Genomic DNA, 26,923 nt, shown 5'->3' on the forward strand with positions numbered 1-26,923 from the left:
TACTCCATCTTGGCCAGAAGTGCCTTATGCTTTAACTTTTAAAAAAGAATTTTTTTAAAAAATAGGAGTGAAAACAGCCCTTGTCCACCTGCTGCTAGTCTGAAATTCCAGAGGCAGCCACACTCAAGCCTTGTATATACCCTTGTTCCTGGTATCCACCTCCAGGTTCTGTATCTCTTGCCACCTGCCTGCTCGGGGAGGCCTTCTGTGACCCCTCTCAAAAGATCACCCTCATCCAGCTTGGTCTCCTCACGCTGCTGTGTTGTTTTCAGAGCATTGTTATTCACAATATTTGTTCACTATATTTGTTCATTAGTATAGTCAGCCTACCTCACTGGCTAGGGTGTAAGCTCTATGAAGCCTAGGCTGTTTTGTTCTCTACGGAATCTCAGAGCCTAGAACGACCCTTGAGCACATTGTAGGCCCTCAGTGGATATCTGTTGAATAAACAAATAAATGAATGCAGGTACTGTGCTGAGTGCTTTCCAAACTCTGTCCTGTGATGCCACTACCTTATGAAATAGATAATAACTGCTAGAGCTTGCCAGGAAAGCAAAACAAGAAAAGGGTTTTCCAGGTATCAGGGACAAATAATGTCAGAAAATTGGGAAGACTTAAAAAAAAAAAAAGGTCTGCTGTGGTATTCAGGAAAATAGTGTTTATTAAATTGACTCCATTTCTTGCTTCACTTTGTCATGGAAATCTTGATTAACCAACTTCCTTTCCAAGATGTTTTCCCAGAATTTAGAAGAAAAAAATCTTGAAAGTATTAGGTATATTGTGTAATTTTCAGTGGCAACATAACAAAGTATTAGAATTGAAGTTTATCACAAACTTTCCTTTGTGTGCGTACATGCTCCATGCTCCCACCTCCCACTGTTGGATTTCGTGCTCACGAAAAGTAGCTGTGGAACTTGGTAACTGGTCAGTAGACGGGATGCGGTCCCAGGGGGCCTGTGTAAGGTGTCTTATCGCTGGCCTTCAAGAGGGGTCACTTTGAGGGGTGACCCAATAGGTGAGCCTTACTGACTCTTCACCCTTGTCCCTTTTCTATAGATTCTGCAGCAAAGGTACCAATTAAGGTGGTGGTTTTTGTGATGAAGCCTCAAGTAACGAGACTTGGAACATAACTTCATTTATTTCATACAGCTCAGCAGATGGAAACCGTTTTCATTGCTACCACATTGTCCTGATTTAAATCTGGGACCTAACACTAAAAAGGGGGTTCTGTGTTCACCAACCCACAAGTTAAACCTGTGCTTCCTGTGTTTGTGCTTCTTGGAGTGTTTTCCTGACTATTTCTGGCAGGATCTTTGAAGAAAAATTTTCTTTGGTGAATTAGTTAAACACCTTATTTTTTAGGAAAAAAAATCTATGTATATCTGAGAGTTTGAAGCAAATACATATGTTTTTGAAGAAAATATTTTTATTAATTCACCAAGGAAAAGTATATAATCAGGGGAATTTCTTTAAAAAATAAAAATTAATATAAAATATTTATTAAATTGGTAAACATTTGCCACTTATTTAATAAAAGTAGGTTTCTTAAACTGAGTCATGCAACAGAAGATTTTTTTTCTGATTCAGAGAATCAGAAAAATGCAAATAGATTTTATGTTTGATGATACAATTTCTGTATTTCTATAATAATCATATTTACATAGAAGGCAGAAATATAGAGCCATAGGGATCTATTTTCATAATGAAGATGTGTGACCTTGTAGCTCATATGCTAAATTTAAGTAGTTTGTATTTTGTGGCTCAAAGTATATGTGCTTTTAACACTCTAGTGTCATGTGACTTCAACTACAGCTTAGTTTTGTTTTTTTTTTCAGAAGGGCAATTGAAACAGAAAACTACGATTACTAAATAATTGTACAATATTCCTTCATCTTGGTGTTTACAAACTCTTACTTAGAGACCCAAATACAAACTCTTGGATTAACAGAGCACCTTCTCTTTAACGTTGTATTTTCATGAGCATTTCACAGTATTTCTCATCCCTTGTTCCCAGTCTTGACCCACTGACCCAAGAATCAAAAAATGTCATGTTAGTGCCTACTAATTAGTGCACCCAGAGAGCCTTTTCATCTGGCCTTTCAACCTTCTGGAGGTAGAAGCATAAGCTGTCACTCGCATCATGCAGGGAAAATGAGCCTTTACTGCATTTTTCCCTGTTTTGCAAACAGCAGAATAAGCCCAGCTGAGACTAGAGATGAATATGCAGGTTAGGAAGAAATTAACCTAAAATGCACTACTGTTTCCATGATTGTCTTATAGATGACACAGTGCTGCCTTCATTGAAATACCCACAACGGAGTGCTGCGTGTCTGAGATTTTTACCCGAGCATTGCTGCTGCTTCACACGTTTATTTCAATACCATCATATTCATTTGGTGAAATCATTTGGGGCAAGAAATATCCTCTGATTAAAAAATTAAGTAGCATTGTAATGCATTTAAGTTTCCCTTGTTTTTAGACATGTTTTTGGCGAATGCTGTAGTTTGTTAGTGAGCATTTGGTTTGAGTGCTCATTAATCAGTGCTGTTGGGCCAGGGTCTCCTGAGCCTTCTGGGTTTTGGGGGATCAGCTACTGTAATCAAAGGGATGAAATATATCTTGGTCACAACTTACCACATCAGACAGTTGAGGGTTTTGAACTAGTAGAATTAATCTTTTTAATTTTTTCCTTAGGTGTTTAAGATAGAAGTGCTAATGAATGGAAGAAAACATTTTGTTGAAAAAAGGTACAGCGAATTTCATGCCTTGCACAAAAAGGTAACCTTTGTTTTTTTTCCCCCTTTTCTCTATATAGCAGATGGTATAGCATTAAGTCTCCTTTCTTTGGTTCTAAGAGCATTAATATTTCTTCTGTACATACAGTTTCTTTTATCATGAAGTAAATTTCCTTTTAAAGTAGTAGGTGGGTTTTCTGTTAAGGTCATTTACGTATAAAAATCTGAGGCTGCAAACTATTTGCAATACACTGCATTGAATGTTATAGGTTCAGAAAAAATAAGACCGAGATAATATTTTATCCATGAAATATACTTAATGTTTTTTACAAAAAGGAAAAAAGCACAAATTATCAACTCAACTTATATTTACATGTACCTGGAAAAGATAATACACATGTATACGTGTTTTCAAGGACTAGGGAATGTGTGTAAATGGAGGTACTTAGCCTTCTTTTGAAATGTAAAGGTCCATTTTCTAAGACTGATATTTCAGCTCTAGGGGCCATTTCATTAAATGTTTTAGGTAAAGGAAGTAGAAATGCAAGAGGAATAGTTGAGTTTTGGGGAGAAATAATCAATAAAGAATAGAAGAGTGAATACATTTTTATTTTCTATCACATTTAATTTTTCACAGGTTATAAATTATTATTGGGGTGCTAAAATTATCTTAATAACTAGAAATAGCTCATGAAAATGCCCAGCAAAATTATCATGTATGAGTCAGTGCAATTTGACCATTTTTCCTTTCATATATATGAAATATATATGTACATGTGTATACATGCACACACATACATGACATGTGTATATGAAATATATATACAATGTATGACATAATTCAGTTTCTTCACTTTGTTAGGTGAGAAGTTAGATGGTTAGATACTATGTTAAGTATGTTACGAGAGTCTTTTCTTTTAATTTCGTTAGAGATCTCTTAAATTTTCTGAGCAATGCCAGAGTGTAAATGATGTGATAGTGTGTCAACTCCATATTAAAAGTTCCTTAACTTTTTTTTTTTTTAATTAAGTTTTCCCCCGTTTTTTAGTCAGGAGAATAGAGTAAGAACTTTAATGGGATATTACTGAGAGATTAGTGAGACTGTTTCCCTGTGTTTTCTCCTAAAGTGGAGCTCTAAGTTATCTGTGCACTTTTCTGTCAAGATGGCAAGGGATAACTCACACTTAATTTCCCATCAGAATTTTGTTAAACCCAGGTTGACTTCTGAAAGAAACAATACAGGTGAGTACAGATTCAGACCAGGTGTTGCCAGCAGAATCTCAGTCTCACTTCCTTCTCATGGAATTCTGTTTTTGTTTGCTTGGCTTTGGAGGAAACATAGGTTCTAGAGAGGTTTTTGCTGGGTATGTGATGAAATAAGTTCCTGTGGTGGTGAATTAAAACCAGAACTCCCCTCCTTCTCCCTGAGCCTCTGCTGACCGACTAGTCTGGACTAGGCAGCCTGTCATATGCAGGCCCCTTCCTAACCTCTCAGGTCAGCACCCAGCACTCCCTGGCCCTGATACAGCTCAGCTGTCCTCTCCAGATACTTGGGGACCAAGTCCACGTGAGACACAGCTGGGTGACTGCCAATTAGGCCCACCCTGAGCAAGAGGTTGTTCGTGCTTCTTGAGTGGAGGTTTGTTCGCCATGTTTTCTCTCACACGATTTATTTTCTTTTGCAGAAAAGGACCCTCTCCCCAGTGATGTAGGCAGTTCTTAGATATTCACGGTTGGAAAAAAATTCCTAGGTTTTCTAGGAATTGCTCTTCTCTCAATTTCAGCAGTTCTATTAATAATTTTAGCCAGTTTTATAATTATATAATGAAGTCTGCCAGAGATAATAGAGTAGAAATTTTCAAATCTCTCAAATTTTGCATATTTTTAGTAGCCTTGTGAAACTGTTATTTGAGACCTCCTTACAGGGACACAGAGATGAAAATAGCTTTGTGAGGCAGAGTTTTAGTTGGGATACACTATCTAATCTTATATATTATAGAGGGGATAGCAGCTGCTAGAAGTCTCTTTTACTTGCCCAATTGTGATTGTATTAGATTTGGCAAAAAAGGTAACTGTAAAAGACAATTAAATACAAGTAATGGTAGGGTGTAAAAATAAACAAATCTGAGATCTTGACTTTAAAATTGTGTGCTGAGAAGGATAAAAATTGGTAAAAAAAAAAAAAAAATTCAGAATACCCATCTTTACTAATTACTGCTGCCCCATTGTACAGCCTTATCCTTTTATTATGATTTTGGTACCCTCAATTTCCATGTTTGAATTTTGTGACATGCTTTGTTTTTTTTTTTTTTTTTTTTTTTTTTTTTTAAAAAAGATGACCGGTAAGGGGATCTTAACCCTTGACTTGGTGTTGTCAGCACCACGCTCAGGCAGTGAGCCAACCGGCCATCCCTATATAGGATCCGAACCCGTGGCCTTGGTGTTATCAGCACCGCACTCTCCCGAGTGAGCCACGAGCTGGCCCCTGTGACATGCTTTGAATGTTATATTTTTACATAAAATATTTTCCCTTTAAATGTAGTTAAGTTTATTATCATTTAATTTTCTTGAAATATTCAACTCTTTCTGCAGTGCGTGCAATTTACTGTTACCTGTTCTGATTTTTCTTACATTTTACATTATATCTGTCACTTGCTAAAAGTGTTTAGCCGGTGTCCCCAAGTTGACTCTAAAATAATATATGAGCCATTAGCAAGTGTTAGCACCTTGAGGATAATAGACATGTAGCTCCTCTTCATGTAGCAGACACACGAAAATGCCTCCTGGCTGATTGTCATGCTGATTTGGGGGCAGAAACTCAAACAAGTACCTATTTGATAATTTATCTGCTTGTCTGAAGAAAATCCTTAAAGATTATTATTAGTTCTCCCAAACTTTTGTAATTGGTAATATTAAAATATGAAAACAATATTCTAATTGTTTATACTTTTCTTATGATTTCTTTCTTTTTTTGGAAAATTCAAGAATTTTTTTCTATGTATGCATTATTTTCTTCCCCTCAAGTTGCTTTTAGATTGTAAAGCTAACTGTTGCAGAATGTTTGAGGGCAGGGGAAATAACCCGTTGTTACTCACACTATTTCCACTATCCTAATACAAATGCTATTTTCCTTTCATTTATTTTCTTGCATTTTTTAATAAAACAAATACAGCTGTGCTATGTTCCCACATTGTGGTAACTGTGGTGTAGAAGTTAAGTGTATGGGCTCTGGAAGCAGAATGTTCCTGCGCCTGCTTCTCTTCCTAGCTCTAAGTTCTTGGAGCAAGTTACATAACTTTCTGTGGCTCAGATACCTCTTTTGTAGTGTGAGAATAGAGTGCTAACTTCATAGGATTGTTTTACAGACTAAATGAGGCCATGTGCATCAAGTGATGAACTTCCAAGAATTGATAGCCTTCATGACATATAATTTTTTCTCCCATATTCAAGACTGTTTCCTTAAGTTAGATTACAAAAAGAAGCATTCCTCTGTCAAACGGTATGGCTATTTTTATACTTCTGATGTATATTGCCAAATTACTTTCCTAAATGATTATAGGAGATTAATGATGCAACCAGCATGTGTGAAAGTGTAAGGCACTCAGCATCTCATCAGCTTTGAATGTTACCCTCCAAAATTATATTTGTTTATTGAGCAAGTGTATATATTGCCTTGTTGTTTTAATTGGTATTTCTTAAGTTTCTTTTAGAGTTGTGGTTCCTCTTTTTTGAGTTGTCTGTTTATGTGCTTTCTCATTCACTTGCTGAGGCCTTGGTTGTTTTTACTTACTAGTTTGTGTGGACTGTTAATAAAATATTATGCATTTAATGAAAGTATTTTTCACCAGCGGCCTTTTGTGTGTGGGGGGTTGGGGGGGGTGAGATAGTTATGATATTTATTTTATTTCATAAATGTTTAAAATTTTTATGTTGTCTAGTGTCAATTTTTACTCTATCAGACTTTATCTAAGATTAGTCATTTCTTCCAGAGCTATGGTGTGTATTTGATTCCATTTTCTTTTAGTTTTTCTAGATTGTTATTTTATAGAGTGTGAACTTGGGATCACCTAAATGCAGACTTCTGGGCACCACCCCTGATATACTGGACTAGAATCTTTGTATGGAGCCCAGTAATCTCCATGTTATACTAGAACCATGCATCCCAAGGTTTTAAACCTTGAAGGTTATTCCTACCTTTCTCTTACCTTACATTATCCAGAATGTCACTAAGTCCTATTGATTCATTCTTTTAAATTTCTGTAATATACACCACTTAATTTTTCATTTTCTACTCCTACTGGCACAGTCCAGAGTCTTACTATTTTATGTTAGTTTTGCTTTAATTATTGTTTTTTTCTTGGCAGCTGGCCAGTATGGGGATCCAAACCCTTGACCTTGGTGTTACAACACCATGCTGACCTAACAACACCAACTGAACTAACCAGCCAGCCAAAAAAAAATTTTTTTCCCCAGGCAACTGGCCAACTGAATCCTTGACCTTCGTGTTACAAGGCAAACACTAACCAGCTGAGCTAACCGGCCAGCTGCTTTAATTACTTCAGATCCTTGTGGTCTTATCCATTCTCTGCTGCAGACCATTTTTTCTGAAGCACCTTTTTCTTCTTCATTCTCTTACCGTAATATACTGAAATGAGTCTGTATTGTCTACTTCACTGTAGACATTGTCTCTCAAGACCAACAATCTTAAACCTTATATTAATTTCCTATTGCTGTTGTAACAAATAACCAAAAACTTAGTGGTTTAAAACAATATACATTTATTATCTTACTGTAAATGGGCAGGCAGGGCTACGTTCCTCCTGGGGGCTCCAGGAGAGAACCAGTGTCCTTGCCTTTTCCAGCTTCTAGAGGCGGCCAACATCCCTTAGCTCGTGGCTCCTATGACCTTCAGAGCTAGCAATCGCATCACTCCCGTTTCTGATTCCATCCTATGAGCTCCTGTCCTCACATCTCCTCTCTCTGACTTTGACACTTCTGCCTCTGCCTTGGGATGATGTTGCACCCACCTGGATAATCCAGGATAATCTTCCTATCTCAAGATGTTTAACTTAATCACATCTGCAAAGCCCTTTTTCCCACGTAAGGGAATACATTCATAGATTCCAGGAATTAGGACTTGGACATCTTTGGGGGGACCATTATTCTGTCTACCATTAACCCCTTTACTGGCTGGCTTTATTTCTTACTGCTTCTCCTAAGAAAACTTAATGACGTCCAAGCCAGTCTTCCCCTTAACTCCAGCATGTGCCGTGAAAGCCTCCAGCTCTCTGCCTTTGCCATGCTGAGTGTCCTTCCTCTGTGTTCTGATCTGTTCAATCAGACCAAGTCACTTCAGGTTCTCCTTCATCCATGTTAGCTTCCTTTATTCCTTAATCCCTTTGTCTTGGAATTTCTGTTCCATTCAGAATAGAGATTTCAATTTAAATGTTAGAAGCATCTAACTAAAACTTATCATCTCTAAATCTTGTCTAATTAGATTTTTTTAAAGTAGGGACCATGTCTTATCTTTTGTATCTTCCACACTGTTAGAATGTCTGTTAGAGTACTGGGCATACATTAGGCATTAAAAAGTATTTGGCAAATGGGATAATTGGAGAACATTGAGCACATTTATGGATTACTGGAGGGATGTTTCAGTTGGGAAATATAGTTTCTATTGTGGAAGTTTACGTTCGCTGTAAGTTTGACCACAGATTACACTTGCCCTGATTGCTTTGTAGCTTCTATTCTGCTAGGACTAGGTAGGAAAAACACCATCACCGCACTGAAACAAAAGCATACCCCCATCCGTTCTTTCTACAGTGTGCTCCCTCTACAGCTCAGGCACAGGCTCCTGTGACAGGGTGAGTCTTTAAGCTTGTGTTTTTCCCTGTGCCACTCCTGCCCACACTCCACTATAGCCAAATAATTTACCATTTTAAATAGTGGTGCTTGAGAAAAGCTTTCCCTCCCTAAGCCCCAAATCACGTGTATGGGCCGAAAAACCTCCCCTGCATTGCAAACTGCTAAGCATATTTCACATGCCTTCCCAGCTGTTTTATGTCAGTTCCAGCCCACCCTTTTATTCACAAAGATTCAGTGAAATATGGTGCTGGCTCATTTTTAAATTAACTGTCCTCATTATTGTTATTGCCTACTTTTGCTTGAGTGAAACATCGCATTTTCTTATATTTAATTTAGTAAAGTACACATTTCAGAAGAACCAAAAAACTGCTCTAGGGGGTCACAGCAAGAATACTTCACACTATGTACTGTCTCTGAAGGGAACCCTAAGGGAATGGGGGTGACAGTAGGGGGGAAAAGATTGGATTTTACCCCCAAATGTCCCCCACTTCTTTAACTATTTTTTTTTTCTTTTTTATTCTTTTTATTCATGTGCTTGGGAAAAGTATTTCTGATCCTTTCTGTGGAAGATGGTTACTATAACCAATGTACAGGCTGGCAGGTCTGTATGGAGTAAGTTCTGTGTAAATTCTTCTAACAGTATAAAAAGGAGAAGGGAGTGATCACACCAGGAAAAGGGGATCGTGCTTGTGGTATCATGAGATCTGGTACTTTATCTGTGTGCATCAGAAAGGCTGTTTGCCTGGACGCAGCATGGCCAGGACAGTTAATCATCAGATGAGGTGGCAGAGGAGTATTTGTCTTGTAAGCAGCTGAGCCCTGCTGGAAACATATTGTCTCGGGTTTGTCTCTCATCTAAAGCAATTCATTACTCACCTACAAGTGCTGTCACAGATCCCAGCAGCTGTGATGATCGGCTTCCTCAGTACTCCTGACATAAATAAAAAGAGAAAATGTTTTCAGTGCTGTTCAAGATTTAAAAAAAAAGAAAAGGGAGAGACAGATAATAGAGTTGATTTTCTATTCTGAAATATAACATATCTTGTGATTCAGTAGTTTAAAGGAAGTTTCTTCTTGTTTAAATTGAACCTTAAAAAGCTTATTACCACAGAATAATGTAACATATTAGCCTCGTTTTTGTTGAGAAATACTTCAAATTGTGTGGAGAGGAGATACTGTTTATTCTCTTGCAGCAATCATAAATTCCTCCTCCTCCCTCTCTCTCTTTCACACTGTCAGCTTCTCCCTCAGCACCGGATCTGTCTCATCAATGAATGAACGTGTTGCAGTAGTTCTCACTTAATAAAATAAAGCCCGCCTTTGGCCCCGTGGCACCGTTGCACATCTGTCCCATTGCATTCGTCTCTTAGTAGAATTCCTTGAAAGAGGAGCCTCTACCTCCCCACTTCCCTTCTCCCTGTGCCCCGAGTCTGTGACTTCCGGTCATCACTTGGCACAGTCTGCTCGTGGCCCCTGATGGAACTGACCTTTCTCCTGCTCGTCACTGGTTGCCTGCTTCTCTTCCCTGCCTCTCTGCGTTGAATGTCTCAGGCCTTGGCCCTTGTACTCATTTTCTGTTGCAGCATAACAAACTACCACAAACCGAGCAGCTCAAAACAACACAAGTTTATTTTTCCAGAGTTTCTACAGAGCAGGAGCCTGGGCATGGGGTCTCACCTGGCAGAAAGCAAGGTGTCAGCCAAGGCTGCTTCTTTGATTGTTTCTTTTTTTATAGCAACTCGTTCTTGTTTTATAGAAGCAATATCTCCTCGAATCTCTCTGCAGATACTAAATAGAAGTTTTAAAGACCTCTGCTGTTGTCTGATATATCTGTTTCCTTTGGGATTAGTTGTTCCATTTGTTTTTCTTGTCCTTTCTCTTTCATAGTGCTAGCTTTTCTATGAAAGTGATCCTTGATTGTTCATCCAACTAGATTAATTATTCTGGCTATTTGTCATTGGTTACTCTGCCTTGAGTACATAAGTCTGGTGTCTCTATAGGGTGAGTGTAGAGGGCTTCATTATAGGGAATGAGAGGAGAGAGCCAACTATTAGGTTGGGAGCCCCATAAAAGCCAGAATGATTAGCACAGCAGGGACCCTCGTTCAACCCAGGCACTTCATTCATTCTCTTTAGGGACACTGACCCCTTTTTATGGGGCTCGGGTATGAGTGCTGGGGATATACACCAGACTGGTGGATCCTCTGCTTATGGAGGGAAGGAGTAAGGTGTCTGTTGGCACAGGGTATGTATGGCACAGGGCAGTTCCTCTTCTTGTTTCCTCCTTCTCTTATGCTAGTCCTGAGCACAAAGCCTCTGGGGTTCAGTTTGGAACCCCTTGCGATCCTCTTCCTGAGGTATTATGGGTTGGGCTTCCTCTGCTCTGTTTTCTTCATTGACATGCTCCTGCTTTCTGTCCTTTGGAAAATTGTTAATCTCTCACTTGGTGATTTCCTCCTTCCTCTCTGCCCTGTCCTTTTCATTATTCTGTGTCCTATTCTGTGTGGCTCTTTGCTTTTTTTTTTTTTTTTTAATTGTCTATCAAGACTAAATTCAAGTATATAAAACAGAAAGTCTAAATGAGAGGATTTTTTTGTTCACTAATTTAACCAAAAAAACAAGTCTAGAGATGGGCCATCCAAGGCCATTGTGGCAGCTCCAGGAGGCTGTCAGACATACTGGCTTCTTTCTTTCTGCACAGTCATTTGGAACACCTGTCTTCCATTTTCAGAACTGCCTCATGGAAGCAGATGGTTGCTGTAGCTCCAGCCATCATGGTCTTATTGTAGGCAGAAAGAAGTTAAAAGGGCAGGAGGTAGGACAGAAGGTGCAAACCAGTTGAGACTGCTGCACTTTGAAAGAGTCTTTATGGAAAGCCCTGTGCAGTAACTTCTGATTATATCTCATTGGCTTCTACTATCTGCCAGGGAGTTGGGGAAATTTAGCATTTTAGCTGAATACATTATTATTCTCAATAATATGAGAGTTCTGTTGGTGAGGAAGAAAGGAAGAATTGATTCTGGGTTTCTGCTAGTACTTTTACACTATTATTTTAATGGTACCTTAGGTCTGGAGGGAGGAGGCTAACACAGGCTCAGCCTAGTGTCTTGCACTGCAAGTGCTGTTCTTCAAAATGCACAAAGACCCTTTCTTCTAAATGATAGTAAGTTTCAGCCTAAAATGGTTAATGGCAAATATATTTTTATATATGAGAAGAACTTTTTATTATAGTTTTAGCCGCCCAGGTTTAATTGGGTACATTTTCTTATTCATTATTGTGCTGTTTCTTTATATGTCCAATGAAGGAACGACTTGGTAGGTTTTTGCAAGTTTTTAATTAGAGCATTAAGATTCTTTCCATTTTTAAAGGCAGCATATTAGTTTATTGCTGCTGTAACAAATTACCATAAACTCAGTGGCTTAAAACAGCACAAATTTATGATCTTACACTTCTTGAGATCAGAAGTCCAAAATAAGTTTCACTGGGCTAAAATCAAGGTGCCAGCAGGACTGTGTACCTTCTGGAGGTTCTAGGGAAGAATTCATTCCCCTCCCTTTCCAGCTTCTAGAGGTTGCCTGGGCTCATAGCCCCTTCTGCCATTGTCACAGTCAGCTGTGGAGTATCTTCCTGACTCTTTCTGACCCTGACCCTCCTGCCTTCCTCTTGTAAAGACCCTGTGATTACACTGAGCCTGTCCACATAATCCAGGATAATCTTACCACTTTAAGATCACTAATTTAACCAAATCTGCAAAGTCCCTTTTGCCATGTAAGGCAGCATTTACAGGTTTAGGATTTAGACGTCTTTGGGGAAGGGGGATTATTCTGCCTACCACAGGCAGCTGTAACTCGACTTCCAGTAGAATTTTCTTTATTTATATTGTCCCCTAAAACTGCTGCCCAGAAAGGCTTAGCTAAGGGCCATCATTCAGTTTTCAGGAACAGCATTTGAATTTAGTTTTTAGGAACATTGAAAAGATGAATCTCAATGTTTTTTAAGTTCATTCTTTTATAGAGTTTTCAAAAAACACTCCAAATAATGTGGTCTGGTTCATATGGCATTTCTAGGGACAGTGGTTTTAAGTAATTGTATTTTGTTTTGCTTTCTTTTGTGAAAAATATGCAGAAAGACTTTTTATCAGAAAAGTACATTGTCCAAGCAATTTTGTTGTATTAATTGATTTTTGAAACTAAATTTTTTTACCTTCTTTTTAACTCATTTATTGGACTTTTAATTTTTTAGGAAAAATAATTCCAGTATCAATAATTACCAAAACACAAAACCCTTATCATGAAATTGAACAGTTAAGACACCAAAGAAAAGAATTTTTTTTACATAATTTCAGCATAATTATATTTTCCTCTATTTTTTATTGGAGATAACAGTGGTTCATTTTCTCTTCTGGCTTTTTCCCCTGGATGGTATCATTACAATTAATAAATATCTGGTTTTTTTCTGTTTCTGTTTTCATAGCTTAAAAAATGTATAAAAACTCCAGAAATCCCTTCTAAACATGTTAGAAACTGGGTCCCAAAAGTCTTGGAACAACGACGACAAGGTTTGGAAACATATTTACAGGTAAGATATGTTTAGATCCTCAATTAATATAAGTAGCTTAAATAATCATGTGTCTATCTTTTCTCAGGACATATGGGTGTGATGCAAAAATATGTCAAGCAGCCAAAGATTTTAAAATGTTGGTTGGTTCTTTTAGCTTTGATGAGGTTCTATTTTAAATTGGTTATATGCATTGGGAAAGTGAAAATTTACTATAAAGGTAAAAATTGATATAGAGAGGACCTGTCTGTTTTTTATTCAACTCTATCAATTACTTTGTTTTTGTTTTTTGTTTTCCCCTTAAGGATTTATTGCTTCCTCATAGCAATCCCAGCCTTTAGGTTTGGTGCCGGTCGGATTAGTGAGAGACTGTATTTTCAGCAGACTTGGCTAGTATATCTGTGGAATCGAATAGAGAATGAGTATATAGAAATTGCCTGTGATGAAGTGCCAGTGTCTTTGAAAATTAGAATGTATGTGTAGAAAGCATGCATTAGGGTGCTCTTTTCTGCAGCTGAGAGGAACAAGCAAAACTACCTACATGAGATCAGACAAAGGCACTCTCTCCTCCAAGTGACAGAAAAAGCAAAAGGACAATGTAGAACAGTATCAGTTTCTCTGAGTTTTGAGACAAAAAGGTCTAGAGGCCTCAGGTGACTATTCAATGTAGTCCTCATTTAGTTCAAAGAGCACTGTGGGTGGCAGGTGCTGGGACAGACAGGCCTGTGGTCAGCGGGTATATCTGGGCCCCTGCGTTCACTTGAGAGGTGACACGTGAGAATGACTGAGGTGTACACAGCCAGGGGTGAGGAAGTCTTGGCTCTCAAGAAAGAAGAGCTGGACTTCACCTAAGTTATGAATTCATGACTGATCCACCTAAGGCAAGTTACATCAAAGAAGTCGGCAGCTGTGTCTGTGTTCTTCCTTTGATATCTTTGAGACCCCTTTAAACATTAACCCTAGGGTAGGTTCGGTTTAGGGAGGAAGCGAGGGGCTGTGTGAAGCCAGGATGCCATTTCCTCCATGAGCTTTTGTAGAGGGTTGTGCCTGAATTGCTGGAGATTAGAAGCTGAGAGGAGAGGCTGTCTCCACAGGCTTGTACTTAGTGATCAAGTCAGAGGGCTTTCTCTCAGTAGAAAGATGCCAGAGTTTGTTCCTGGCCTTCTGTAGTTTTCCTGGTCTTTGCAGTGCTAAAGTAGGAAAGCTGACCTATGGAGGCCCCGAGCATGTGTGTGGAGGGCTCTCTTTAATGTTTCTCCTCTTGTGATTTTGGGCTTGGTGGAGGGATTCTTCGCTGCCTCTCCCTGTGGTGCTTAAAGGAAACGGGGATCACAAATCACAGGAATGTGTGTGGCTGTGTTCCTTGAGACCCTTCAGAGCTATGAGACTTCCATAGCTTCAGGCAACACTGCAGAGCATAAAGCAAACCGAACAACAGAGAAAACAAGACTTAGGAAACTGTGTGCAAAGGATAAAAATGCATGCTCTCTATAATTAAATGGAATAAACAATGCATTCTTATTTGTAAGCCACATTTTCCACAGATATTGTATATCCTTAAGCTTTAGTTCTGAAGAAAGCTTTCCTCTTCCCCCACCCGCTTCGTATTTGACACATGACTTCCATTACTACTCAGTGTAAACATTTTAAGTTGTTTGTACTTGGATATAAATATGTGGATAAAATCATCTGGCACAGAGAAGAGTTTACAGTGACACTCAAATTGAGCTTAGAGTTTTCTATTCTCAGAAATAGGGCTTGAAAGATGTGGTTGAAGGGCTGAGAGGGCTTGCTTCCTGTTGTTCATTTAATATTCAATTTGTTGGCACTTAATTCCCTGAGGAGTTCAAAGGAGCTTCTCCTTCTCCCTTTTCCATCTAATTCTATTTGCAGGCAGTGGGAGCCAGAAAGAAGTTGCAAAGATGAGTGTAAACACTTTATTAATCCCAAGTGAAATGCAAACCCTAGCCTAGGCATCAGATCTTGATAATTTGGGGTGTTCAAGTCTCTTTAGAAGAAAGACAGTATCACTGTTCCTTCTGCTCGCCCATCTAACTCCATCCGCCCTCAGGCCCAGGCTGAACCCCGTAGGCATCACAGGCAAGTCTCAGCAGGCCCCATCCTGCTGCTAACCCATCTTGGCATTAGCTAGAGAGTATGGTCCTGATCTGGCCTTGAACCTAAGAAATTAGTAGTACCTCCAAGCTATAGCATCTTAAGTTCACAGAGACCCTAGACCTTGTCTAGTCCAGCTTGCCTCCTGCCCTTCAGTTGCGTTCGTGATCATTCCTCTGGCCTTAATTTCTCACCCATAAAGCAGGCAGATCAGCTCTTGAGAAGGTCAGGGAAAACAACTCTTCCTTTTATCCAAGGAGCCACTAGTACATTCTGGACCAGGAATGAGTTTAACCTTACACATTTCCTAAGGTGGCCCACAATGCTGTCTTATTTTAGAGATGGAAAAACAAAGGTCCAGTGGGATTCAGAAACTTGCTTCACCTCCTGGAGTATGTTAGGTAAAGAGCTGGGCCTGGAGTTTTAGTTGCCTAACTGCCAGTATGGGCTTTTGTCATTATGCATCATGGATTTTCTAAGTAAAGAGAACATTTTCAGCTTTGACATATAGCTTTACATAAGGATATAATAATAGGTAAAGGAAAAGAACCTTATAATCATAAAGTATTACAGTTGACTATCACCCCAAATCCCTTGATAGATTGATAGACAGATAGATAACTTTTTAAAACTATAACTTAAATGTTTAAAATCTTACGAAAAACTTATGTGTATGGGGACACTCTGAGTGTTGTGTTTAAGTAAGAGACTCTTGAAAACCAGAAAGGTCAAATCACCTATTTTCAAAATTAATTTTTTTCTGAAATTTTAAACAAAAGGAAGCACAACCTATCTTGACATCTGTGCTTTTAAAATTCTTTTTCATTTCTTTGCTATTCACCAGTGGTTTGAAAATGAGAGGCAAAGAAGGCCCACAATTATCATTTATTTGGCCATTTCTTCAATTTCAGAATAAACTCATATTAATTTTTAAGATGCAATTTATAAATAAATATTGTCTTGCTTTTATATTTTAGCATCCCTCTTCAATTAAGTAATTTAAGTTTTAAAAAAATATATTTTGGCAGAGAAGTAGGGATTAGGAACTTTTCCTAGTACATATTTTTGAGTGTAGGTTTCTTAAAAATATTTTATATTGTGTTTCAGAAAGACATTTTATTTTTAAATAGAAATTTCAGATCTTCAGGGGAGAAGAAAGAAAGTATATCAATCAATTCCAGCGTGAAATTGCCACAGTGCAAATAATAGTCTTGCAGCGTTGTGGATAATCAGTGAATTTACCTTCAAAAACTTCTGTCGGCCTAGAAATGTCCAAATGGTCATTTTCTTATATTCTAACAATGCAGCAACAGCTAATGTTATTTAGTTTTACTTGACTAGGGATTAAAAAAAAAAAAAGTAGTATGAAGGCTCCATGAGTGAGTACTTTTATGTATACATATTTCTGAACCATTATCACTTTCCTTCTTAAATTGCCAAATGATTTGGTTAGAAACAAATTCTCTTAAAAAAAAATGAAATGTCTAAGTACATACAATGTCTTAAAATCAAAATCTAGAATTAACCGAGGAGAGTTAAAAGTTACATTGACATTTGAGTAATTTGAAGTATAGCAGCCTACCTGATAAACAATGAAACTTAATTTCATTTTCTAGAATCATTTTTTATTTATTGAATAGAAAATTGAGTAGCTTTACTTGTCATTTTTTTCTTATATCTTCTCCTTAAATAATATACCCCCCAAAACTCCCTGAGGTTTAATGAATGAAGGAATCTATCGTCTGTAAAAGTAGAATTAAACAAAACAAGATATTTTTACATGAATGGAAGAAAATTAATTGGCTTTCATCCCAGCAAAAGGTCTGTGCCAAATAAAGTAAAAACCTTTTTATTTTCCATATCGACGCACAGACTAGAAATTCATCTACTTTGGGGAGTGTTTTAACTTGAAGATAAAAACAAGTTAGCTTTTGATATTAATTTACCAATTAATGTTATACACACACATGTGTGTATGTGTGTAGTTTTGCTCAATGATAAGCATTCATCAAACACCTGATGTGTTTGAGACAGAAGGATAGATCCAGCTTCAGAGAAGCCTTGAACCGTAGCGTAGCACATGTTAAGTGACTGTAGTTATATCATCCGTTTCTCTTTTCTGCTTTCCATGGTGTGAGCTTCATCTGTCCCCCCTAGTGGTACAAAAGGCTACAGCAGTTCCAGGTCTCCCCTACTCATACACCAGAGTCCAGGGGAATAGGATCTCCTCTAGTAGATATCACAGAAGAAGGAGGAAGCGTCTTTCCCTACAAATCTCTTCCCAGGTGTCATTGGCTTGTCTTTGCATACATGCCCACCTCTGAACCTCACTGTGCCCAGGGATCCCTGAGTGATTTAAGCCAGTAAAGGTCTACCCTGAAGTTGGGGGTAAGAAAGGGGTGAGTTCCCTAAGGGTATTCTTGATAAAAAGAAAGGGAATATACTGAGTGTGGGTGGAGGAGGAAAGGGCAACTAACAAATGCCCACTACAGAAAGTGATGCTGCTCAGAAAATTTGAGAGGATTGCCCAAGGTCATGAAAAGATAGGGCCATTCCTGAAACTTGAATTCAAGGCTCTTTCCTAGATAGATAAAGTTTCTAGAAAATTTAAAGTCCTGGGTATCCTTGATTTTTGATTTGAAGACCAGAGACATTCCTTCCCTTTATTAAAAAATATTTATATATAAAATAATTACCCATTATCTAATATAATTTACTTTTACATTAAGAACTTTTCTTATTACATATGAAGTTATGAGCTACAACATTAATTAATTTGGCATCTCATAGTGTTTACTCATTTCTTAGAAGAAGCAAAAAAATCTTAAATATAAGCTAATTACCGTTTCCTAAGCTGATTTGACAATCAAACACGGTTTGTGTGATAGCTTTGCCCCTGATTTGAGATGACTTCTTGACTTTCCTGAGACCCTACTGAAACAGAAGTGTAGAAACTTAAGAAGCAATAAATCTCAACACTTAAATAGTAGATGGGCAAGGAAAACAGAGGATCATCAAAGGAAGAAAAATTTTAACAGCCTTCTAGAAGGTAGGTTGTGCTGTGAGCACGTGAGTGGATGCAACAGCGAGCAAAAAGCAGCAGCCCAAACTCAGCCATGTGAGCCCGCGGTGCTGGTGAGAGGCAGCCTGTCCAAGGCAATGCTGGGGAACTCCTGGATGCAATCAGCAGGGGAGACAGAGGACAGGAGAGCAGGGAAGCTGAAAACAGGTGGATCTGTTCAGAGTGCATGCATGGAACAGGTACCCAGGCCACTTTCTCTGTATGGGATACATGCAGCCTGATGTTTATGACCAGACTTTTTTTTTAAAAGGACTTTTCTCTTAAAAATGAAACAATACAACAGCAAAACATTCAACAGAATGGAAGGGGAGAGCTAAGGCTTCTAATGTGGATATTAGGGCCTCCACATTGACAAGCTCCTCCCTACCCACTTACCACGAGGAAAAGCCACCCAGCTGTGTGCTCCCTTCACACTGTCTTTTCACTCAGGGAGGGGGCCTGTGCCCACACAGAGCCACCCAGGCTACTTTCTTCAGTGTGATCTGATAACTAGGCATTTGAAGAAAACAAGTAGCATGAAGAAAAAGACCAACGTGAACTAAAATACTGACTCTTCAGGAAAGATAATTCGGGATACAACATATATCTTAAAAATTGATTTAATAAATCCAGAGAGCTTCACAAAAGTATTGCATTTGAAAGATTACGGGAGGCGCTGTGTAAAAGGAACAATCTGAAAACACAAATTATTCTTAGAATTGGGTTGGCCGGTTAGCTCAGTTGGTTAGAGCGCAGCCTTATAACACCAAGGTCACAGGTTAGAGCACAACCTTATAACACCAAGGTCACAGGTTTGGATCCCTGTACTGCCAGCCACCAAAAAGAAAAATAAAGTTCTTAGAGTTAAATGTGTTATCCAACTGAAAACATTCAGTAGGTCCTCTCTCTAGATGGGAAACTGTTCCATAAAGTACAGATGTAAAAAGTCTCAAACAAAAGACAGAAGAGGACCAATCTAGGACTAATGTTGTACTACTTTTTGGAGTCCAAGAAGGAAGGAGGGTAAAATGCAAAAATAGGAAAGGGAATAATCAAAGAAAAAAAGAGTTGAAAATTTCCCCAAGCTGGAAATTATGAGCCTCTACGTAGGAAAGTTGCTCCAAGGCAGAGAACAAAGAGTGACAAGCTCTGTAATGCCCAGACAAGCCCAGCAAAATTTCTTTCAGTACGTTGGCAATAAGATCCATAATCTCCCAGAAAGAAAAAGAAATGGAGAGCAAGGCTGAAGTTCAGTTATATCTTTGTTTCTTCATTTGAAGCCGTTTTAATGGGCAGGTCCTTCAGTAGCAGCCTGAAATTTCAAGCTGGTGTAATTTTTAGACAAAAGCTTTTCGTGGGAGTTTTGCATATATTACTTGTTCCATTTGTCATAATAAAGTGAAATTTGTCTTTTTGAGAAAAGTACCCACATCTTACATCACTTTCTTGAGAATAACAGTTCTTTGTTTATATTTTGATCTTTTTCATAAAGAATGAACAATGAAATGTGAGTATTGGGAGCTAAACAGAAACAGATCATAGAAATCAGGACTATGAATAATCTAACAAAATATAATTTTTTGTTTTTAAAGTTTATTTGAAGAGAACAGTTTTGAAGCAGGAGTGGAGCTGGTTTGTTGCACAGTAGGAGATGCAGGTTACTGTCTTCAGAAGACCCTGTTACCTGACTGACTAGCCTGCCCTTCCTCCATTCTTTAAATTACATCATGTGGTATAATGTTGCATTGGGAAACTAGTCCACAGTGGGTCAAAGAGTATTGTATTTTTAACTTTTCCAGTAGTACATGAGCATTTACCGAAATTCACCAAATGTGCTGAAATGTTGTGTTTTCTCTAATTTTGGGGTGCAGTGAGCTATATATATAAGCAAATCAAGCTTGTTAAACATGCTGTTTAAATCTCTTCTGTCTTAACTTGGCTGCTTAATCTATAAGAAGAAAGGTGTGTTAAAAATTCCCACTTAAGTTTATTATTATCATTGGTGTAACTGGGCTTAGTTCAGCCATCTGTGCTTTCTGTCACTCCATCTTTTTCTGTGAGTTTTTTTTTTCTTGCCTGCTTTTGGACTGGTGATGGAATTTTTTTCCCTTTTTCACTTTCTATTTTTCCTGCTCTATTCTTTTAATAGTCACCTGTTATCTTTACTTTCCTCCTGAACATTACAAGGACCTTAAAATGTTTTAACTCTGGTCAACCTGGATATAGGACTCCAGGTTGACAGTTCTTTTCTTTTAGCACTTACAAAATATTGTGCCACTTCTTTCTGGCCTCCATGGTTTCAGATGAAAAAAAAAATCTACTGTCATATTAATTGTTTTTCCCCTATCTGAAAGATGTTGTTTTTAAAATGGCTGCTTTCAAGATTTTATCCTTGTTTACTAGAGGCAGGAAAAGAAAGGGGAAGGAAGATAGTGAAAGGCTGGTTAATGGACACAGAATTACAGCTAGATAGGAAAAGTAAGTTCTGTTGGTGTCCAGTCAACCCAGGAATCTATAATTAACAATGACTTACTGCACGTTATCAAATGACTAACAGAGAGGAGATCAGATGTTCACATCACAAAGAAATGATTTTTACAGTGATGAATATGCTAGTTACTCTGATTAGATCATCACACATTGTATACTGGTATTGAAATGTAACTCTGTACTTCATAAATATGTACAATCAATATGTCTCAATAAAAAAAAATTCTTTTTAAAGGTCTATCCTTGTCCTTAATTTTCAGAAGTTTAATTACAATGTGTCTTGATGCATATGTCTTTGTGTTTTTCTCCTTTGGAGTTTTCTCAGCTTGAACTCCAGAAGTTCTTGAATCTGTAGATTTTTCCCAGATGCAGAAGTTTTTAGCCATTATTTCATTGAATACACTTTCAGTCCTTCCTTCTTTCTCCTCTCCTTCCAGAACTCCAATAACAGGAATGTTAGATTTTTTTTGTTATAGTTCTACAGGGCCCTAAGGCGCTATTCATTTCTTTTCAGACTGTTTTCTCTCTGTTGGTCAGATTGGGCAATTTCTATTGTTCTGTCTTCTAGTTCACTGATTCTTTCCCCAGTTCCTTTCACTCTGTTGTTGAACCCATACACTGAGCTTTTCATATTGGTTATTGTATTTTTCAGTTCTAAAATTCCCAGGTGGGGGCTGGCTGGTTAGCTCAGTTGGTTAGAGTGCAGTATTACAACACTAACATCAAGGGTTCAGATCCCCATACCAGCTAGTGACCAAAACAAAACAAAGCAATTCCCATTTGGTTCATCTTGTATATTTTATTTATTTGCTGAGATTTTATATTTTTTCACTGAGTCGTTTTCTTTTTTCTTCTATTTCAAATGTGTTCATAATTACTAATTGAAAGATTTTTATCATGGCTGTCTCAAAATCATCATCCTGTAATTCTAACATCTCTGTCATCTTGGTGTTGGCATCTATTGGTTGTCTATTTCATTTGGTTCGATATCTTCCTGGTTCTTGTTATGATGAGTGCTTCTGATTGAATCTTACACATTTTTGTATTATAAGAGTCTGGATCTTATTTAAACCTTCTATTTGAGCTGGCTTTCTCTAGCAGCTCCATCAGGGGAAGGTGGGGCGTAGAGAATATCACCTTGTTACTGCCAAGTGGAGGTACAAGACCAGGTTCTCAACTTGGCCTTTGTTGACACCTGGGGGAGGTGGGGCATGCTACTCATTATGGCTAAGCTATAGAAAGTCCTCACTCTCCACCAGGCTGCATCTGATGCCACTGTAGCAGAGGGGGTGAAGAGTGCCTTGTGACCGCTGGGTGGACATGGAAGTCCAGGCTCTGCACATGGTCTCCACTGACACCATGGGAGGGGCACATTACCAGGTGGTGGTGGAAGTCATAGCCCTTACTTGGCTTGTCTGATACCACCCTGTCCAGTGCCTCATCACAGCCTCATGTGGGTGGCAATTCCAGTCTTCCCACAAACCTTTGCTGGCATGAATAGATGTGGACCACAGTGGTATTTGGTTGAAATGGAGTATAAAAGTTTTCTGTCTTGCTAGACTGCCCCTTTCTGGTCCTCTGGCTAGAGAGAACCGACTTCTTGTGGGGGACAGGGGGTGCTGGTGGGTGGGGGGAGGGATTTATGTGTCTGCATTGCTTGGCATTTCCTGGTTGCTGGCTTTTTCAGCTCCAGGTCTGGGATCAGTGAGGCAAAACAAAAATCCAGGAAAGGTGAAACTCACCACTGTATCATTCCTCAGTTCTTCAGGTCCTCATATCCCTGACAGACACTTCTTCTCTCAGCCTTTCATAATCTTAATGCTTGTTTTATATGTGGTGTTCAGGGTTTTTAGTTGAACCTGGAGGAATAAGGAAAGTTGTTACATGCATTTCATCTTGTTGAAAGTGGAAGTCCATCCATTGACTTTTTGTATGGTTCTTTTGTGTTTTTTCCCCAAATTTTAAAAATTGTTTATGCACATAACATTTACTACCTTAACCATTTTTAAGTGTACAGTTCAGTGATATTGAATGCATTCATACTGTTGTGTAACCATCAACGTCAATCCCCCAAATTCTTTTCATCTTATAAAACTGAAATTCTGTACCCATTAAACAATAACTTCCCATTTCCCCCTCCCCACGGCCCCTGGCAACCACCATTCTAATTTCTGTCTCTGTGATTCTGACTATTCCAGCACCTCATATAAGTGAAATCATACAGTATTTGTCTTTGTGACTGGGTTACTTCACTTAGCATAATGTCTTCAAGGTTCATCCACGTTGAGTACATGTCAGAATTTCTTTTTTCTTTAAGGCTGAATAGTGTTCCATTATTTGTATAGACCACGTTTTGCTTATCCATTAGTCCATCGATGGACACTTGGGTTGCTTCCACATTCTAGCTAATGTGAATAATGCTGCTATGAATGCGGGTGTACAGATATCTCTTTGAGACCTGTTTTCAGTTCTTTTGGTTGTATACCCAGAAGTGAAATTGCTGGATCAGGCGGTAACTCTATTTTTAATTTTTTGAGGAACCATCATATTGTTATCCACAGTGGCTATACTATTTTTAAGTTCCTGTCAACAGTACACAAGGGTTCCAGTTCCTCCACAACCTTGCCAACACTTGTTATTTTCTGGGTTTTTTTCATAGTAGACATCCTAATGGGTGTGAGGTAGTATCTCATTGTAGTTTTCATTTCCATTTCCCTAATGACGAATGAGGGTGAGTATCTTTTTGTATGCTTATGGGCTATTTTTATGTCTCTTTTTGAGAAATGTCTATTCAGTTCCTTTGCCATTTTATTAATTGGGTGTTTGTTTTTTCATTTTTGAGTTTTAAGAGCTTCCTGTATATTCTGGATATTAATCCCTTATGATGATTTTCAAATGTATTCTCCCATTATGTGTGTTGTCCCTTTTTTTTTGGCAGCTGACCAGTACAGGGTTCTGAACCCTTGACATTGGTGTCACCAACACCATGCTCTAACCAAGTGAGCTATCTGTGTTGCCCTTTTATGGTTATAATGTCTTTGTTGATGCAGAATCTTTTAAAGTTTTCATGAAGTCCCATTTATTTTTGTTTGTTTTTTCTTTTGTTGTCTCTATCTTCAGTGTCATATCAAAGAAATAATTTACAAATCCAGTGTCATGAAGCTTTTTCCCTATGTTTTCTTTTAAGAGTTTTACAGTTTTAGGTCTTGGAATTAGGACGTGGATCCATGCAGAGTTAATTTTTGTATGTGATGTTAGATAAGAGTTTATTAAGAGTGTGGTGTTTAATTTCCACAGATTTGTGAATTTTCCAGTTTTCCTTCTATTATTGATTTCTAACTTTATCCTGTTGTGGTTGGAGAAGATACTTTGTATGATATCTGTCTTTTTAAATTCATTGAAATTTAATGTGTGGCCTAACATATGGTCTGTCATGGAAAATACATTAGCAAAATGAAGTGGTCCAAGTTCTTTATGCAAAACAATTTGAGGTAAAATTTTTCCTCTTGAATGGGCAGCTGATTCTTTTAATTGAGAAAATTCATCTGTGATACCATCTGAAGTCTCATGACCTGAGATTTTGCAATTTTGCTGTGTATTATGGTATTCACTAGTCACATGTGACTTTTGAGCATTTAAAATGTGGCTGGTCTGAATCAATATGTACTGAAAATGTAAAATTCACACAGATTTCAAAACCTTAATACAAAAAAGAATGTAAAGTATCTCAATTTCTATATTGATTACATGTCAAAGTAGTATTTTGTGTATGTTGGGCTAAACAAAATACATTATTAAAATTAATTTTACTTGTGATGTCTCTTTGAAAGATGAGTACTTTGGGCAACACAATAAGAAAACCGAAGGGTTATGTGATAATTATGATTTATTTCATTATCCTTCTGGATGATTCTGTAATTCTTCAAATTTTTTATTATTTTAGCCTTTTCTTACCATAGTTGGGAATAATTAATGAGTAATGATGAAATTATACTTTGGATGATGAAGTAACAAAATGTTTCAAGGTATAAGAAAAATAAGATCACTAAGATTTGTAATTTTAGAAAGATTTCAATGAGTCTATATGGTAATTAAGATAGAATGAATTTTATTCTACTGTTTAAACATATGTAAATTTTCTCTTTGTTCTTAGAAGACAACTAAGAAAATAAAAATCACATCAATTTTTTCACAGAACTGCTTAATTGTCTGATTTTTGTTAGTAATCTGTTATTTTTTTCTGATTCTTTTAGTATCTTTTTATCTTTATAGTTTTACTGTAGAACTTTGCTATAGTTATTCTATATCTAGGTTTAGATTTCTGGACAGTCCACGAATCCTATCTTTGAATGCTTCTTCTTCCTCATTTTCTATTCTGTTTTTTCTTTTGAGTCTGTAATTAACTGATGTCTTCGCAGGTCTGACTCTTTCTCATTTCTTCTGGTTCTTGCTGACGGTGCTTTGTTTCCTCATTGTGTGTGTGTGTGTGTGTGATATTTTGTCTGTTTTGGTAGTTTTGATTGGGTGATCAAGTTCCTGGGATCTTTATGTTTAGGATTCTTTTATGGCCAGTGTTGAACTGAATTTTCACAGAGAGAATTTTTATTTGCTTTTGCCAATCACCTAGGAACACTATCAACTGAGACTTCTTAACTTAAGGTTATTTTGAGTTGTGTATGTGTGTTTAACCCCACTTATGTCATTAATTTGGATTACAAACCTGTGAAGGCACCAGCTTGTAGTTATGAGTTTTCAAAGGACATTTGTCTTCTCCCACCCCTTACCCCACAATGCCAAGCTCAGCACCATTCTTCACAGTGGATTTATTTCCCATTCTCCCATCCCCTGGAGATGTATCCTTTTGAGGCACCAGCTTTATTTGGAGACTGCCTTTTAGATCTTCTCCCCCACCCAACTCAAGCAAATATTAGACTTTATCTGCATTTCCTATGCAGCCCCAAAGTGGATGCTCAAAGCTACAAGGTTTACAACATGCCTGGAAGACAGGCCAGCTTTAGTACTTGCTTATCCATCAGGGTTGCTGTTTATATTCAGTTTAGGGGTGCTGCAGATTCGTTACATTCTTACAGGATCAGTAATGCATTTTCTTTTCTTTGTCTTTCTTTTTTTTTAATATCCACCATTTTTAGGATCCAAAGGATTCCTTTCCAAGAATATCTGTGCACTAGTGATAGTTCAAGTGCTAAGTCACTCTTCACGGTTAGCCAAATATTACCAGGATCTGCACTGCAGATTTCTATGAGCAATGACATACATACTTTCCTAGAATACATTCTTAAAAAATGGAGAGGTTTGGAAAACAAGTTGAATTAGTTTGCTGACTTTAAGATTTTATTTGACAATGTTTGTTTCCCAAATCAAAATTCCAGGAGATCCTTTGTTCCACCCCGTGAAATGGATTTTATATCCTGTTCATTCAGGAATAAGAATATAGGATGTGGGGTGATGATTGTACAGGAATCTCTGGGGGAGTCTACCTGTAGCAGTAAATGACTGGTCATACAGATAGTGTATTTCAAGGCCAAAATTGAGCATACACTTATGTAAATTGCAACCTGTTATACAGACATACCTTGGAAATATTGTGGGTTCAAAACCACCACAGTAAAGTGAATATCAGAAAACAGGCAAGTCTCATGAATTTTTTGGTTTTCTAGTGCATACATGAGTTTACACTATGCTGTAGTCTAGTAAGTGTTCAATAGCATTATATCCAAAAAACCAATGTACATACCTTAATTAAAAATACTTTATTGCAAAAAAATGTTAACAAATATCTGAGCCTTCAGTGAGTCATGGTCTTTTTTCTGATGAGGGTCTTGCCTCAGTGTTGATGGCTGTTGACTGATCAGGGTGGTGGTTGTTGAAGGCTGGGGTGGCTTTGACAATTTCTTAAAATAAGACAACAATGAAGTTTGATGCATCAATGAACTTTTCCTTTCATGAAAGATTTCTCTCTAGCATGCGACGAAGTTTGATAGTATTTTACCCACAGTAGAATTTCTTTCAAAACTAGAATCAGTCCTCTCAAACCCTACCACTGTTTTATCAGCTAAGTTTATGTAATAGTCTAACTCCT

The 26,923-nt window shown here is 37.8% G+C and overlaps 1 protein-coding gene across 4 annotated transcripts in view; it reads left to right on the forward strand.

The window, feature by feature from the left end:
- Nucleotides 1-26,923, forward strand: part of SNX24 (sorting nexin 24) — a 153,751-nt gene that overhangs the window by 79,387 nt on the left and 47,441 nt on the right. For 3 of the 4 annotated variants that reach the window (XR_010022629.1, XM_063086291.1, XM_063086292.1), the window contains exons 2-3: nt 2,695-2,778; nt 13,074-13,178. Coding sequence is in view for 3 of the 4 variants with exons in the window: in XM_063086291.1 (XP_062942361.1) it covers nt 2,695-2,778; nt 13,074-13,178 (189 nt within the window). In the remaining variant the exon portion in view is untranslated. The remainder of the gene's footprint in view (nt 1-2,694; nt 2,779-13,073; nt 13,179-26,923) is intronic. The other variant, XM_063086293.1, reaches the window with a different exon arrangement.

This window comes from Cynocephalus volans, chromosome 2 (assembly GCF_027409185.1).
Source record: "Cynocephalus volans isolate mCynVol1 chromosome 2, mCynVol1.pri, whole genome shotgun sequence".
Taxonomy (NCBI): Eukaryota; Metazoa; Chordata; class Mammalia; order Dermoptera; family Cynocephalidae; genus Cynocephalus; species Cynocephalus volans.